Here is a 14,598-nt window from a genome sequence, read left to right as displayed (position 1 = left end):
ATGACTTCCCACACAAAGGTTACTTACTGTGATGCCCCGTGAACGCCCACAGGAGTGCACCTGTGGCCTCCTGACCTCATTGTGGATTTGGGCAGCTTTAATCTTCTGTCTGCTGAACTGTCTTCCCACACCCTCGAGGGGCGGGCACCCCTTCTTGGAGACCAGACTGACTGTGCAGGTAGAGCAGGAGGAGGCAGGCAGGACTCTCACCTCCATTACGGTTGAGCGGGCATCTGACCTGCTTAACAGGTCACCAGGATGGGGAGGGAAAGCCTTGACCCCACAGCGCCTTGCCTTTGGGAGAGAACTGAACTGTGGTGGAAGGGGCTCATACCCTGTTCCTGCCTGCTCAGGAGCTACTTAATCTCATAAAGACGGAATAACTAAATTATTTAATATTTATTTTTGAAAAAACACCTATGGAAGTTTATTAAGTTTCATATTTTATAAAGCAAACTTATGAAAACAGGTTTTTAACAAACCCATTCTGTATGCCAGGGACTCAGCTAAGCCATCACCTGCTCTATGTCATTTAATCCTAACACCTACCCCATTGCCGGGAGCCGGTCCATCCTTGCTGTTTCAAGGGACCTGGCATATATGGCATACTGTTCTTAATATGTTTGCTCACCTTCTTGGCGCTGTGTTTTAACCAAGGTCACCTCTCCGAGAAAGGTTGAATCCCCAGGTAGGGATTTTCCCCTGAAGTTAGGGAGGGAATAAAACCCCTCAACTAAGTGCCAGGCGGGTAATTAATCACTTTAACTATGAACAATCATGCTTAAGCTACATAATCTTTACTCCCTGGAATGGAGATAAGAAACGCCCTAACCTTTGTAATAGAGATTGATAGGATTGAATCAACTGGTATAAATACAGATGTAACAAGACAGACAGAGACAGAACTTAGAAGGAGCCAAGAAGACAGAACCTACACAGAACCTACAGACAGAAGAACTTCACTGGAGAGAACATGGCAAAAGATCCTGGACTGAACCTGACTACAGAAATTGGCAAGAGAACCTGACTAGAACCTGGTGACTGAACCTGGCTGGAGAACCTGGACAGAACCTGGTTGGAGAACCTAGCGAGGGAACATGGCCACAGAACCTGGCTGGAGATCCGAAGCAGAACCTTTCTGGAGATCCAGACCAGAACTTGGCTGGAGATCCTGGCTGGAGGTCCTGGCTAGGCTGCTGTCCAACTGAACACTGTCTCCGTGTCCTTCTTCGCCGACTCCGTCCACACCTTTGGGGACCCCTGGACCTGCTGGGGTTGGACCCCGGCACCCCATGAGCTTGGTTTCATTATTCCCATTTTACAGGTAAAGAAACTAAAGTTCAAAGTGGTTAAAGGACATCAGGTTGACCCAAGCCAGGTCAGCTGGAGTTGTTTCTGGGTAAGTGTTAAACTGGAACCCTCAGAGAGGGGCATCTGAATAAAAAAGAGCCTGAGAGCCTGAGACACAAGTTCAGACTTTATAATCCATTGCACATGCGTCTTCGCCTCTCACATCTGATTGGCTGTAATAACAAAGATCTGCAATGCTCTCATCCCTTTGTTAAAGCATTCGCATTGACTTCATCACATTGACAAGATCTTAGAAGTAGATCTGAGATTTTTGTTTAAAAAATATATTTTATTGATTTTTTACAGAGAGGAAGGGAAAGGGATAGAGAGTTAGAAACATCGATGAGAGAGAAACATCGATCAGCTGCCTTCTGCACACCGGCTACTGGGGATATGCCTGCAACCAAGGTACATGCCCTTGGCCGGAATCGAACCTGGGACCCTTCAGTCCACAGGCCGATGCTCTATCCACTGAGCCAAACGGGTTAGGGCAGATCTGAGATCTTGCATGAACCAGAATTACTGAGAAACTTTCACAGCAGCCGTGGCAGCACAAAACGATTTTAAATGACCAAATAGTATTAATGAACAAGCCTGAAAACGGAATTTCATAGAAAATATCAAATTTCTCCCTCACACTAATGTGATAAAAATTTTAAAATGACATAACTATGTCTTAAAGTCCTAGTGGTAACTGCTAAAAGTAGCCAGCCACACAACAGCTATGCATTGTTGGAAGTCCGCCCCGTGTGGTAAAGTTTTTATTAGCCCAGGATATCAAGTTATTCCTTTGAGATTTCAGCTTTGGTTAGTCTTCTTTGGCTAACATAAATTTTAACTGGAGGTTTGTCTATGGCAACAATACATAACCAAGTAGCATTCTTTATTAAATAAATCTAGGTTAACTCAATGCCCTGAAGGAATCAGCAGAATGTTCCCACTGTCCATCTGTCCACAGTGAGAAAAATCGAAACCAACATCTGAAGTATTATCAGTTTATGCAAAGTACATTACATGAGTCTAACTTCAACACGTGCACACATCTTCATACCTGGAAATCCTTGTAAACACCAGAGTAAAACATTTACTATTTTTTGCCAAGGGAATAAAAAGGCACAACCGATCTTGATAGAAAAATATTTGAAGGCTTTTAATTCTCTGACTACCAAGAATTAACATTTTATGATTACCCTTTGAAAACCAGGTATTTGGGAACAATTTTAAAGTTTTCAAAAAACAGTACAAAGCTTATTCACATTCTTACCACATCGCTTTCACAAATTGCACAGTGATTTCCTTATAAAACTGAGCAGCCAAGTTTTGGGTGGGCCCGTCACTGTATGTAGCAAAGTCTTTTGGGCTACGTCCAGGGCCCCGTCTCCCATGTGGTCTCCGTGGTGCAGCGACACTTTATGACATGCGTTCTTTAAAGAACCATTTCTGATGTTCCGAGTTGGTGCAGTCTCGTAAGAGTGGTACGAAACTGTTGCTGAGTGCCTTCTTCTCAGCCTGAACACATTTCTTGGACTGTATGTGAAATAAAGAGCCGTCCTACAAAAGATCATAGACAATGGATGTTCAAAAGAATGATAAGCATTTCTCAGAAAGTACCTTTTTCCTTAAAATGTGTTGTGCTCAGTGCAACTTTGAACATTTAAGAAAAGTCTATTGAGCAGCAAGTGTCTGCAAGTGGAAAGGCAATCCAGGCTCGTCTGTGCAGAGAGAGGGCCAGGCATGTACAGCATGTGTCATGCTGGCCTTTCACAGGAGCAGTTCACGGGGTCCCAGATTCCGCTATCAGGGCCAATGGTGCCACCTGCTGGCTGCTCTTGGGACCTGCCAGATCCTATATCTCAGCTGGACAATTTTTCTTTTCCTTCAGGGAAATCAGGACCAAAGAAAGACTCTTTATGAATCTCTTCCACTTAGGTCAACTAATTCCATCCCTGGAGATCTCCTTCTCTTATGTATTTAAATGGAGAGTCAGGAAACTTGGCTTTAGTCCCAGCTCAGCTACAGACCAGCTGAGGGAGGGGAGCCAGTCAGCAGAGAGGAAGTGGGTTCCACAGACTGTGTCAATTCCCAAACTCCCAAAGACGATGATCCTCTTTAATGCCTCCCTCTTCTCTTCTTTTTCCAAACTGTTGCTGAGTTAACTCAGCAAATCTCTCCCCAGGTCCTGGAGTTTTTCTCCCCCTGACCCCGCTTTCTATTGTAAACTGTACATCCCCAAGGAACTTAATCATGGCCTGGCGACCAATGGACAGAACAGTGACATAACCTGTTCCAGGGCAAGAGAAGCCTTAGTAATAAAATTAGATGCAAAGGAATCTCAAAAATATTAACCACGAGAACCTTTTAAAGTGCTCATAAATTGCCTTTAGAATAATGTGAAAGTAAACACAGGGCTACCTCATTTTATTATGTGTCCTTGTGTTGCACTTTGCAGATAATGCTTTTTTTTTTTTTACAAATTGAAGGTAAGACCCTCCACCAGCAAAATGATTATGACTTTGAAGGCTCAGAAGATAGTGAGCATCTTTTAGCAATGCAGTATTTTTAATTATTGTTTTTTAAACATATGCTATTATTACACATGTAAGAGACTACAGTATCGTGTAAATATAGCTTTTTTTATGTACCGGGAAACCAAAAAAATTAACATGACTTGCATTATTGCAATACTTGCTTTATTGCAGTAGTCTGGAACAGAACCTGCAATATCTCTGAGATATGCTTGGAATTAAGTAAAGCACCCCTCCTCCCACCCTTCTGAATGGACTTTTCCTTAAATGGTCACTGAACTTTAAGATAGTCCGGCTGGTGTTGTTCAGTGGTTGAGCGTTGACCCATGAGCCAGGAGATCACGGTTCCATTCCTGGACAGGGCATATGCCCGGGTTGTGGGCTTGATCCCCAGTGTGGAGTGTGCAAGAGGCAGCCAATCAATGATTCTCTCTACTCATTGATGTTTCTATCCCTCTCTTCCTCTCACTGAAATAATTTTTTTAAAATGTTTTTAATTTCAAAAAAAGAAATTTAAGATAACATTTCAAACCAATTTTGTGGTCTCTATCTTGCAATACTGTTCTTTGAGGGCTTACAATGGCTTCCAGTGAAAGAAAGGAGAAGGGGGAGGGCATTGCAGAGGGTCACAGACTCTTGGGGTTTGCAGAAATATTTCCCCTCATTTTTTTATATCAGGTAGACAACGCTATGGTGCCTGGCTTTTCCAAGGAGCCTGCAAATTACATTGCTAATCATAACATTTTCTGCAGGAAAAAGTACTCCAACTTCTAATCCTACTTGGAATTACCCTATTTATAAGCAGTCTAGATGACCCTTTCCATCCCTGGGGCCAGTCTGGGAATGACAGCTTCCCACGGAGATGAAGGGAACTAATTTTTCTTCTGAATTATTTTCTTTGGTTTTATTCCCTCAAGTGCTCTCTATGTGAGTCAAAGGATATGACTGATTTATGAGTCGCATCACGGGCTGACCGCAAACATAGTGGAGCTAGTGCCCTTCATGCTTGAAATAACACCCAATTCCAACTCAACGACTATTCTGATGGAGAGCCAACTCCCTCAGAGAGATCTCTTCTTGGTTATTCTACTGACAGGAACGACTAATCTTGAAAGAGCTTCCTAGTTTCCAAATATTCCTAGCCATACATCGAATCCTCGCTAGAGTTAAGACGAGGAGACGATGACTGCCCTCACTTTTAAAGCCGGGAAAAGGAGGCTTGGAGAAGGCGTGACTTACACCTCGATCTATCCTCCCATCCTTACACGTTGGTGATCTGTTTCACTTGTTTAAACCCCATTTCCTTCTAATGCACCTGCAGCAGGTCCTCTTCCCATTTCTGCCGGCTGCAGCTCAAGGTGGAAGGTGGGGGTGGGGGGGGCGGACTGAGAGGAGCTGTCAGTGAGGGGAAAGGAAAGCGGCTGACACTGGACCCTGGGATCCAGCAGTGCGGCCAGGGACTCAGGGTCACTGCGACCTTCTCCTATACATGGCGGCACCCCTGTGCCTCCCCGCTCCCCTCCGCAGCCCAGACGGCAGCGAGGAAGGAATGTGACCGCTCGCTCACCTCCCGCAGGATGAACTTCTGGTTCTCTGGGGCCGTGTCCTGGCAGAGCTGCATGATGAGAGTATCTGTTCCTGCCTCCACAGCGATGCAGGCCTCTGGCTGGTGGGTGTTATAGCGAATTTCGTTTTGGGACGTGTGCTCGAAAAACTAAAAACGGAGCAGCCAACAGGCGTCAGTTACCCTCTGACGAGGAAAGGGAAATTGCTGGATGAGAAACGGGGGTCACGAGAGAGCGTGGGAGTCGGGGTCCTTCGCTCTCCCCTCACCCACTGACACTAGCCTGTCTGATCAGTCAGCCTCCTGCGTGTCCCCCCAGCATTTCAGCACGTGGTGTGGGGCTCAGCAAGTGTGAAAGGAGGGGCCTTTCCCATGTCCCCGTGCTTGTTAGATAGCGAGTGCGGTATGGTCCCCGTGCAGGTGGGGGACAGCAGGAAAGACAATGGAAGGGTCCCAGTGCCAGCACTTGGGGCTCTGCCGCCTGGACTAGCCATTTCCTCTCCTTTCCTTCAGGCCTCTCGTCCTCCTCCCTCGGAGATACAATGAGTGCAACAGTGCCTTGGAAACTATCAAGTGCTGTGCGCAAGCCGACAATGAGGCGGCCAGTGGGAAGGCTTGGTTCTTCCAGAGCGACGGCTTCCCCCTCTGGAGTGCCCGGGAAAGAGCCGCGTGCGAGGCTGTGGCCCCATCCCCGAGAGGGACTGAGGGCCCGTCCGTCTGAGGGGGCCTAGGAAGCGGCATTTTGACATTTTTAACAAGACACTCAGCCTCCTGCCTGCCCTGCACCACCCCCGCCCTTCCGGGAGATTCGGACACAGGTGGCTATTCTGAAGGCACGTGGGGCATTGCCTCCCAAGGAATCTCCCAGAAAGCTGGTTAAAACAAGCGGCTGGGGTTCCAGAGGGACAGGGTGGGTCCGAGAGTTTGCATTTCTAAGCTCTCGGGACGCTGCTGGTGCCGTCGGAGGCCCACCTTTGAGGAGCACCGTTCTAAAAAGTGCTGGAGAACCTGAGGAACTTAAGTTGGTTGAGTTATGAAAGTTTACTGTTGACCATAAGGGGGCTGACAGGCATATGGAATTGCAGGACTCCAGGTTGGAAGAAAACCTGACCCCACCCCTTCGTCTCCAGTGTCTGCCAACTCTGAGGACAGCGGCCTTTGAGGTCTGGAACTAACCCTTCCCGGCTCTCCTGCCTCCTCTGCAGGCCCCGGCCTGGTGGGTCCATCTGCTTTCCTGGGCCTGGGTCCTGTCCTGGTCCTTAGACCCTCCAGACGTGCTCCCTGCCCGGCCTGAAGGACAGCACTTAACTCAGGTCTGCCCCGGTGCCCGGCTGAGGTGACTGCCCTGAACACTGCTCTGCAGGGTGGCACTCGGCATCAAAACCTGCAATTCTGCTTAACAGCTAATGATGAGGAAGTCATCCAAAATGCAGATCTGCTGGGGTTTTTCCTTCCTTTTTTACTGACCAAAGATGTTAGTGGCAAGATTATCTATAATCGCAAAAATCAGGGAGGCAGGGAATCTGTTAGTAAACAGTAATACAGCCACACAAAGACCTGTCAGAGGCCGTAGGAATGGTCTTCTCAAAGGATGTCTGATAACACAGGTATGATCAAGATCATGGAAATGCAGAGGGAAAGCATACAGACGTAAGGAAACAACCATGTAAAACACATATCCAAAGGCCGTGCATACAAAAAGAGGGGAAGTAAATATGTCTTAATCATTGTGGTGGTTGCTCTGCGTCCTGTCATTCTCTGTCCACTTCTACTTTTTATACTTTCCAAATGCTGTGTAATGAGTATATATTACTTTTATGATGAAAAAAATAGTGAACACGTAATTTTTTAAAAGCACATAATTTCCCCTCGTTTTCCCCTTCAGAGGCTCACACCGAGGACCCCTTGAGCACCGAGCCTCCCACTGCGCTCCCCCCGCAGGAGACTACCAGGCCACAGAGAACAGCACGTACCTGGTTCTGGCCCATCCCGTGGCAGAGGTACAGGAGGACCTGGTGTCCCGTGAGGTCGTGTTCGCTGGGAGGGTTATAGTCAAAGCAGTAATCTTTCAGTCCTTTGTTCTGCAGCTAAACCAAACGCACAGGGGGCCTGTAGGTCCAGACTTATACACAACAGACTCCACCCAAGGCTCCGAGGGAGGGTCAACAGAGTGGGAGAAGCACCTGCCTCAAGAACTGGACTCAATGGTAAGAGCCACTTTAAACATGCTTTCCCACCCTATACCAAGGCGGGGATCAGAATCCCATTTTGAGGTGATAAACCTGAGGATCAGTGAGATTAACTTTGTATGCCCTGAAAGCCCATACTCCTCATTTCTCTTTAATGCAGCCTTATTGCTGCACTAGTCCAAACATAGCTGGATTGGCGCCTCACCAATATACCAAGGGGCTCCTGTTATTATGCATCAGCAAAGGACACCCCAATGGACAGACTCGGCACTCCCCAGATCACAAGGCCGCCATTCTAAGCTCTAGAAACAGCATAATTCAAAGAGCCAATGTTGCCCAAGGTACCCCAACAAATGGAGAAACCTGAGTCTTGAATCCAGGACCTCTGACTCCAAGTCCAGTGCTCTCTCTATCACTCAGCAGTGTCTTATCTAACGTCACCTCTGACGTATCTTTTGGCTCTAAAACCCTTTAATCGCTCTAAGAGCAAAAAAAAAAAAAAAAAAAAAAAAAAAACCACGGTAGGTTCCGTGTTCCCTCCTCCCTTCTAGGAGCCTCTGGGGAAAAACTCAAGTACTTTCTGCATTCCTTCCTGGAGAGTTCAAAGGACCCCCTGGACCCACTGCTGCCCTGGCCCTTGTCTACTCTTGACTAGTCTGTTCTGATGACAAGACTCAGCCATAATGAAGGAAGGATTCCACGGCCCGCTAGCTCGGAAAGCACAGCCTTCTGCGTTCTTGAGATCACTTTGCGTGTGAAGGAGCCGGGAACAGGCCAAGTCCCCGTGACTCTCCGTGAACCCAGGATCAATCTCACCACTACCAGCAGGAGGCCCACACATTGCACGCTCCCTCTCTGACGCAATAGGGGTGCAAAGCACACCTGTGAAGGGTCCTTGCCAGAGAGATTTCTCCAACTCCAGTCACACTTTTAGACATCACTTCCATTGTAAAGAATATGGGGGCCCTGACCAGTTTGGCTCAGTGGATAGAGTGATGGCTTGTGGACTGAAAGGTCCCAGGTTCGATTCCAGTCAAGGGCATGTACCTTGGTTGTGGGCACATCCCCAGTGGGGGGTGTGCAGGTGGCAGCTGATCGATGTTTCTCTCTCATCGATGTTTCTAACTCTCTATACCTCTCCCTTCCTCTCTGTAAAAAATCAATAAAATATATATTTTTTAAAAAAGAATATGGGGGAGAGGCACAATTTAAAAGTCACCATAAAGAAACAATCAGACAATCCCAAGGGTGAGACACTCTCTAGGGCAACTAATGCTGTAGCAAAAGAGAAAAAAAAAAGAAGAAGGAGGAAGAAGGAGGAAGAAGAAGAAGAAGAGAAGAAGGCCCGCCTTAGATTAGAGAGACTTTAGAAGATGCAGCGACCATGTGCAATGTGTAGGCCTTGTTTGGATCCCAAAGGGAACTTGCCAAATACTCCAAGAGAAATTTGAAAATCTGGGGGAATCTGGATAAGGGATGGATGTTAAACGACACCAAGAAATTGCTGTTCATTTGGTTAGGGGTGATAACGGTCTGTGGTTTTGTAGGATGATGTCCACGTTTTACTAAGATTCATGCTGAAGTGGATAGGAGTAAAATGACACAATGTCTGGGGTTTCCTTGAAAAAAGAAAAATATTGGAGGGTGGAGCAGAGGAGAGGGAACGCAAGAAAGGCAAAATGTTGATAATTCAAGAATCTGAATTTAATGCATGGATATCCTGCTTGGTGTTTATCAAAGACTTTCAGGGGGACACCAGCACTTCTGCTCAACACGGCCAGGAGACCTCCCTTGCTAACTCAGTGCAGTTCCTAGCGAAAGCCAAAGGCACCAGACATTTTAGCTGGCCTCACCTCAAGAACATTTCTTTTGGTTTCTTGAAATAAGATAAGTGACCCTCCTCTCCCCACCACTGCCTTTGTGGATCCCGGAGTTGGCAATTAACTGATCTGGCCACTGAGATTTGAAATAATGTAACAGGGTGCTGGTAAAAACTCGGACATGGAAACACCAAATGAGCCTCAGTTTCCCCATCAATAAAATGGGAGGTTTATACTCATCCATTTCGAGATGGCCCCCAGGACTGACACTCTGGACCTGAGTCCCAAACCCTCCCAGGGAGAAGGAAGAACAGTGGATGAAAAGGGAGAGGAGTCTGGCCGGGGTCCCCACAAAGGGGCCTTTCTGGCCCAGGGTTTGTTGATGGGACCTGGGGGCCAGAACTCCCTGCCCCGCACGGGCCGCCTCGCTCACCATGCCGAAGAAGCCAGGCCTGTCCTCAGGCACGTGCAGTTCCGGATACACGGTCTCCAGAAACCACTTGAAGTCCTTACACTGAAGCTTGGCGCGAAGCTGCTTCCTCTCTGTCACGTCCCCAAAGGGCTCCTGAGAAAAGAGCAAAACAGCGAGCCGCTGAAGGGGACGGCACTTCCTATCGAAGCCCTGCTCTCCACTCTTGCCCACTCATTCACTAAGCTTTTATTGAGCGCCTAATGTGTGCCGGCCCTGTGCAGGGCACAGCGTACCAAAAACAGCCTCCGACGTCGTGGAGCACACCAGCAGGAGAGACTGCCACACAATCACATTCCCAGGTGCTCTTGCTACAGGGAGGTGCGACCAGGTGCACAAGGAAGGACACAAAGCCCCTGCTGGTGGGTGAGGAAGCCAAATCCTGGGGCTGCAGTGGTCCCCTGGGCCAGCAAATCAATGATGAACGTGTGATCACAGACCAGCAAAATGTCAGCAACAATCATATACAATGACATTCCAATTTACTACTCATATCTGACATTCACTTTCAAACACAGGTAAGTATTCCAGCTGTAATCATGAATGAAAACCTTATGTGCTCAGTGTATTGGAGTCTAAATATATACTTACTAGAGGCCCAGTGCATGAATTTGTGCATGGGTGCGGTCCAGCCACCCACCCTGATGGGGGCCAATTGGGACCAGGCCGTAGGGGAGGGGATGAAGGAGGTTGGGGGGGCCGATGGGGGCCCCAAACAGTGCTCGTCACAGTGACCAGTCGCTCTGGCGTTCCAGTCGCTTGGCTTTTATATATATAGATGATGGCAAAAGCAGAATGCTACAATAATAAATACTAGTGGGAGTTTAGTGTTCTGGACAAAACCACTGATTAAGAACTTTCTGCCCTGGCCAGTTTGGCTCAGTGATTAGAGCATCGGCCCATGGACCAAAGGGTTGCGGGTCTGATTCCTGGTTAGGGGTGCATACTTCGGTTGCAGGCTCGATACCAGCCCTGGTCTGGGTGCAAACTGGAGGAAAATCAGAGGAAACTAATCGATGTTTCTCTTCCTTGGGCAAGATGGAGGAAGCAATGAGCCTGGAACCCAGAGGCAGAGAGAAGCCCAGGGAGGTCAGGGGCTGGGTCCACAGGGCTCTGCACAGCACAGAGAGGTCCACTAGAGTGTACACACCCCAGGCCCAGTTCTTCCCGCATCAGCTCTGAGGCCTGGAGCAAGTTCCTTAACTCAACCTCTCTCTGAGTTTCAGTTTTCTCCTCATTTCTATAAAATGAAAAATTCAGAGCCAGCCTGAAGGGCTGCTGCGAGGAATCAGAAGAGATTTTCATCAAGTGGCCAGGAAAGAGGTCTTGGAGCAGACCTTCTTGTCTAGCCAAGCAGCCCTCTTAATTATGGGAATGAGGGTCAGTGGGCCCCTGTCCTGAGGTGTGCAGAGCTGGGCTGTGCAAGGGCAGTGGACCTATTTGTTAAAATTTGCTTGTAGCCCTAAGATCAACTAGTGTTCTCCGGCTTCTGTCATCTGAGGACATACACAAGGCAGGGAAAATTGTGAGTCACCCAATGTGCATGTTCTAGGCTCTCACACTGCAAACAAGCGCCCTTTTCATGCTCCATTCAACGTCACACCTTTCAGATTTTTGTGCTTTGCACTGGGGAGTTCACCATTGGAAATGGCCCCTGAGCGTAGTGCTGAAGTGCCGTGGAATGCTCCTCAGTGTAAGAAGGCTGTGAGGTGCCTGACGGGGAAATTTTGTGTGCTTAATAACCTTTTTTCATGCATAAGTGACAGTACTATTGGCTATGAGTCCCATGTAATGAACCAACAATATATGAAATAAAATGAAACACACATAAAAGCAAGGTTATGTATTGATCGGTTGACAAAAATGTCAACCTGCTGGAGGCTTCCATGAACCTAACCCTGTATTTCCCCCAAGGGTGATGGCTCAGTGTTCCCAAATTCAGTGTTTACGGTGACTATATAGAACATATTACTGCAAATAACGAGAATCAACTGTAAATTATAAGTGAAGGAATAAAACTGTCCCATACTGTAACATGAGCACCCAATTTATTTTCTATTTCTGGGCCATGGTCCACTATGGTACAGAGGCCGGACTAGCTGGTTTTGTTCAGTGAGGCGAGGCTGAGTGCAGGGGGCAGGAACTCACCAAGCGGGCGTGGGGATTGCGGTGGTAGTAGAGCTCTTTGAACTCATCCATCCACACTTCAGCTGCGCGGACACTGTTGGCCAGGGCCTTTTTGCGGGAGTAGGGAGCTTGCTTGGGGAAAACGTGGCCCACGTGAGAACACGGGTGTGTCTCCAGGATCCCGCCGCACTGCCAGATCTGCACACAGAGCAGAGGAGGGGCCGCGGTAGGTGAGCAGGGGATGAGGTGCTGGTCCATAATGCCCGCGGCCAGGAGGCCGAGCACAGAAGTCATGACGAACACTGCCACACTCTCACCCTCCACGGGCAGGAGGCCACTTCACAGCACCCTCAGAACACAGAATGCAGGCAGAGTACGAAAGCAGCCCCGAGACAAACAAGCCCTGGAATCAAGACCCCATGTCCATGCATTAAATCTCATGCACTTGATGCGTGACGGGACCCATCGCTGACCTCGTTGGGGACCCATTCACTCAGGATGTAAAATACAGGCTGATTACCTGATCTGCTAGCCACAGAAGATAGGAAAGCAGCAAGTAAGAAGAGAGGTTTGGGAGGGGGAAAGGAAGAGCTTCTAGAGGCAGGCAGAGCAGCCTGACACCTAGGGAAAAGGCAGAAAGACCATTAAAAGCCACTCTACAACTCAACTGTCATCGGGGGCCATTTCATGCTGGGCAAATCACCATGGACACCCCACTGTCCATAGGAGGTATGACCAATGATTGGCGGCGGGGTGTGGGGGGGGTGGGGGGGTGAGTCCTCAGTGGTAGGCCAAATTCTTGTTCGTTAGGTAACTCTTGTTAAGCAGGAAACCATATAAAATATTATTTAAATTTTCTATTGAAAAGCTTACATTAACATAAGGTTTTGATGCTTCCAATGCAAGGTCAGTTAACTGGAAAACCCACTGAAAAGCTTAGGGTTTCTCCAAGGGACCTCATCTGTGAGTCCTGGATAGCAGAATCGGCAGATGGGCTTATTACAAAAGGCACATTTCTGGACCCAACAGTAAACCCATCAAGCCTGACTTTCTGGAGACGGTGCCTGTAAATCTGCCTTTTTAATAAGCTTCCCCACCAACTCTGTATGTGTCCAGGTTTGAAAGTTGCTGTGCTAAATAAAGAGGCCACTTCATAAACAGTGAAGCAAATCAAGTCTCCAAAACATGGACTCAGGAGGCAGGGACAAGTTTTAGTCTAGTCTCTGCCACTCACTCCTGAGCAAGTCACTTCCCCTCTCTGGGCTCCAGCTCTTCCCGCTGTAGTGAGAGCAAAGAACTAGGTGACCTGCAAGGCCCTTTCCTACCCCAAATCTATTTAAAAGTAGATATTTTTTAAAATTTAAACAAGAGGGCAAGCATGTTTATAGGATGCTTATGCCATTATCATCTTTCAGAATTTCTGGATAAATTACCAACGTGGAGGGAAAGTGTACTAGGACCTCATAAAATCCCATCATTCCCAAAGAGAGAGAGAGAGAAAAAAAACAGGTTAAGAATGAGTCCAAAGAGAAGACTGGAATACTTACCCTGAAGGAGAATTCGAGGTTTTCTCCGCCCCAAACTTCCATTCCTGTATCATAAGACCCCAGATATTCAAAATATTTCTTACTCACAGCAAACAGCCCACCAGCCATTGTTGGAGACCTAGAAGCATATGAGATCCATATTGCCATGCAAGCAGCGGGAAACCACTGCTAGTTGAACTCCTTTCCCACCACAAGCCCTTCAGTCCAGTCATGCATCTCCAAAGAGTACCCTGAGCTCAGGCTCTGCCCAGCACTAAGCTAGGCCTGGGAGCACAGCCATACCCCACAGTCCCTGCCCTGGGGAAGCACACAGACATCTCAACAGGCAAGTACATAACTCTGTGCATGATAAGTGTGTAAACTAGGGTGGGGGGCCCAACAGCTAACCATCCCTCCCAAGGGCCTTCACTGACATGTTAGCCAGATGCAATGAGGCTCGCTCAAAGAAGTCGACTCCTGACCTGATGACATCGACAGGGGACCGCATCCGCATCCTCTCCCTCTCAGGAACCATGTGCCACGTGAACACCAGCCTCCAGTCGAAACCGCCGATCTGGGGCTCTCCCGAGTTCCCCAGGTACTCGAAGGTGTTCCAGTCGATCACATCAATCACCGGGCACACCACTGCCGACTCCTCTTCCTGGATCCTGCAAACCCCCAGGACACCCCGTTTCTCCATGTGGGTGGGTACAGGGGGACCATTAGGAAATCTGGGAATGGACTCTCCTCACCCTTCCACTAGGAAGGAGGAAAACCCATGTGAGAAAGACCTGCTTCTCTCATTCCAGGTGTCTGCAGCCATGTCAGGCAGGTGACCACCTTGGGGGCTTTTTAGGGGAAAGTGGGGAGCAAGGATTCTTGCCTTAATATGAAACATCCCACAGCTTTAATGAAAGTCAAGATGTGTAAAAAATCAAAGGTAATTTTTTTAAAGAGAAAGCAGATTTTCAATTTCTCAAGACTGCAAAAGGTTCCTTCATTTAATCACAATTAATCATAAAACATCA

The 14,598-nt window shown here is 47.9% G+C and overlaps 1 protein-coding gene across 1 annotated transcript in view; it reads right to left on the bottom strand.

The window, feature by feature from the left end:
* Positions 1–2,475: 2,475 nt before the first annotated feature.
* The window catches only part of GALNT12 (polypeptide N-acetylgalactosaminyltransferase 12), a 28,184-nt gene continuing 16,061 nt past the window's right edge, over positions 2,476–14,598 (bottom strand). Inside the window, exons 4-10 of the mRNA XM_059657469.1 lie at positions 14,053–14,238; positions 13,592–13,709; positions 12,066–12,242; positions 9,882–10,013; positions 7,413–7,526; positions 5,443–5,589; positions 2,476–2,901 (exon numbers count right to left, since the gene is read on the bottom strand). Of these exons, the coding sequence (XP_059513452.1) occupies positions 2,761–2,901; positions 5,443–5,589; positions 7,413–7,526; positions 9,882–10,013; positions 12,066–12,242; positions 13,592–13,709; positions 14,053–14,238 (1,015 nt within the window). The 3' untranslated portion in view covers positions 2,476–2,760. The remainder of the gene's footprint in view (positions 2,902–5,442; positions 5,590–7,412; positions 7,527–9,881; positions 10,014–12,065; positions 12,243–13,591; positions 13,710–14,052; positions 14,239–14,598) is intronic.

The sequence above is a fragment of the Myotis daubentonii genome, chromosome 11, assembly GCF_963259705.1.
Source record: "Myotis daubentonii chromosome 11, mMyoDau2.1, whole genome shotgun sequence".
Lineage (NCBI taxonomy): Eukaryota > Metazoa > Chordata > Mammalia > Chiroptera > Vespertilionidae > Myotis > Myotis daubentonii.
This window is presented reverse-complemented; position numbering and strand designations above follow the sequence as displayed.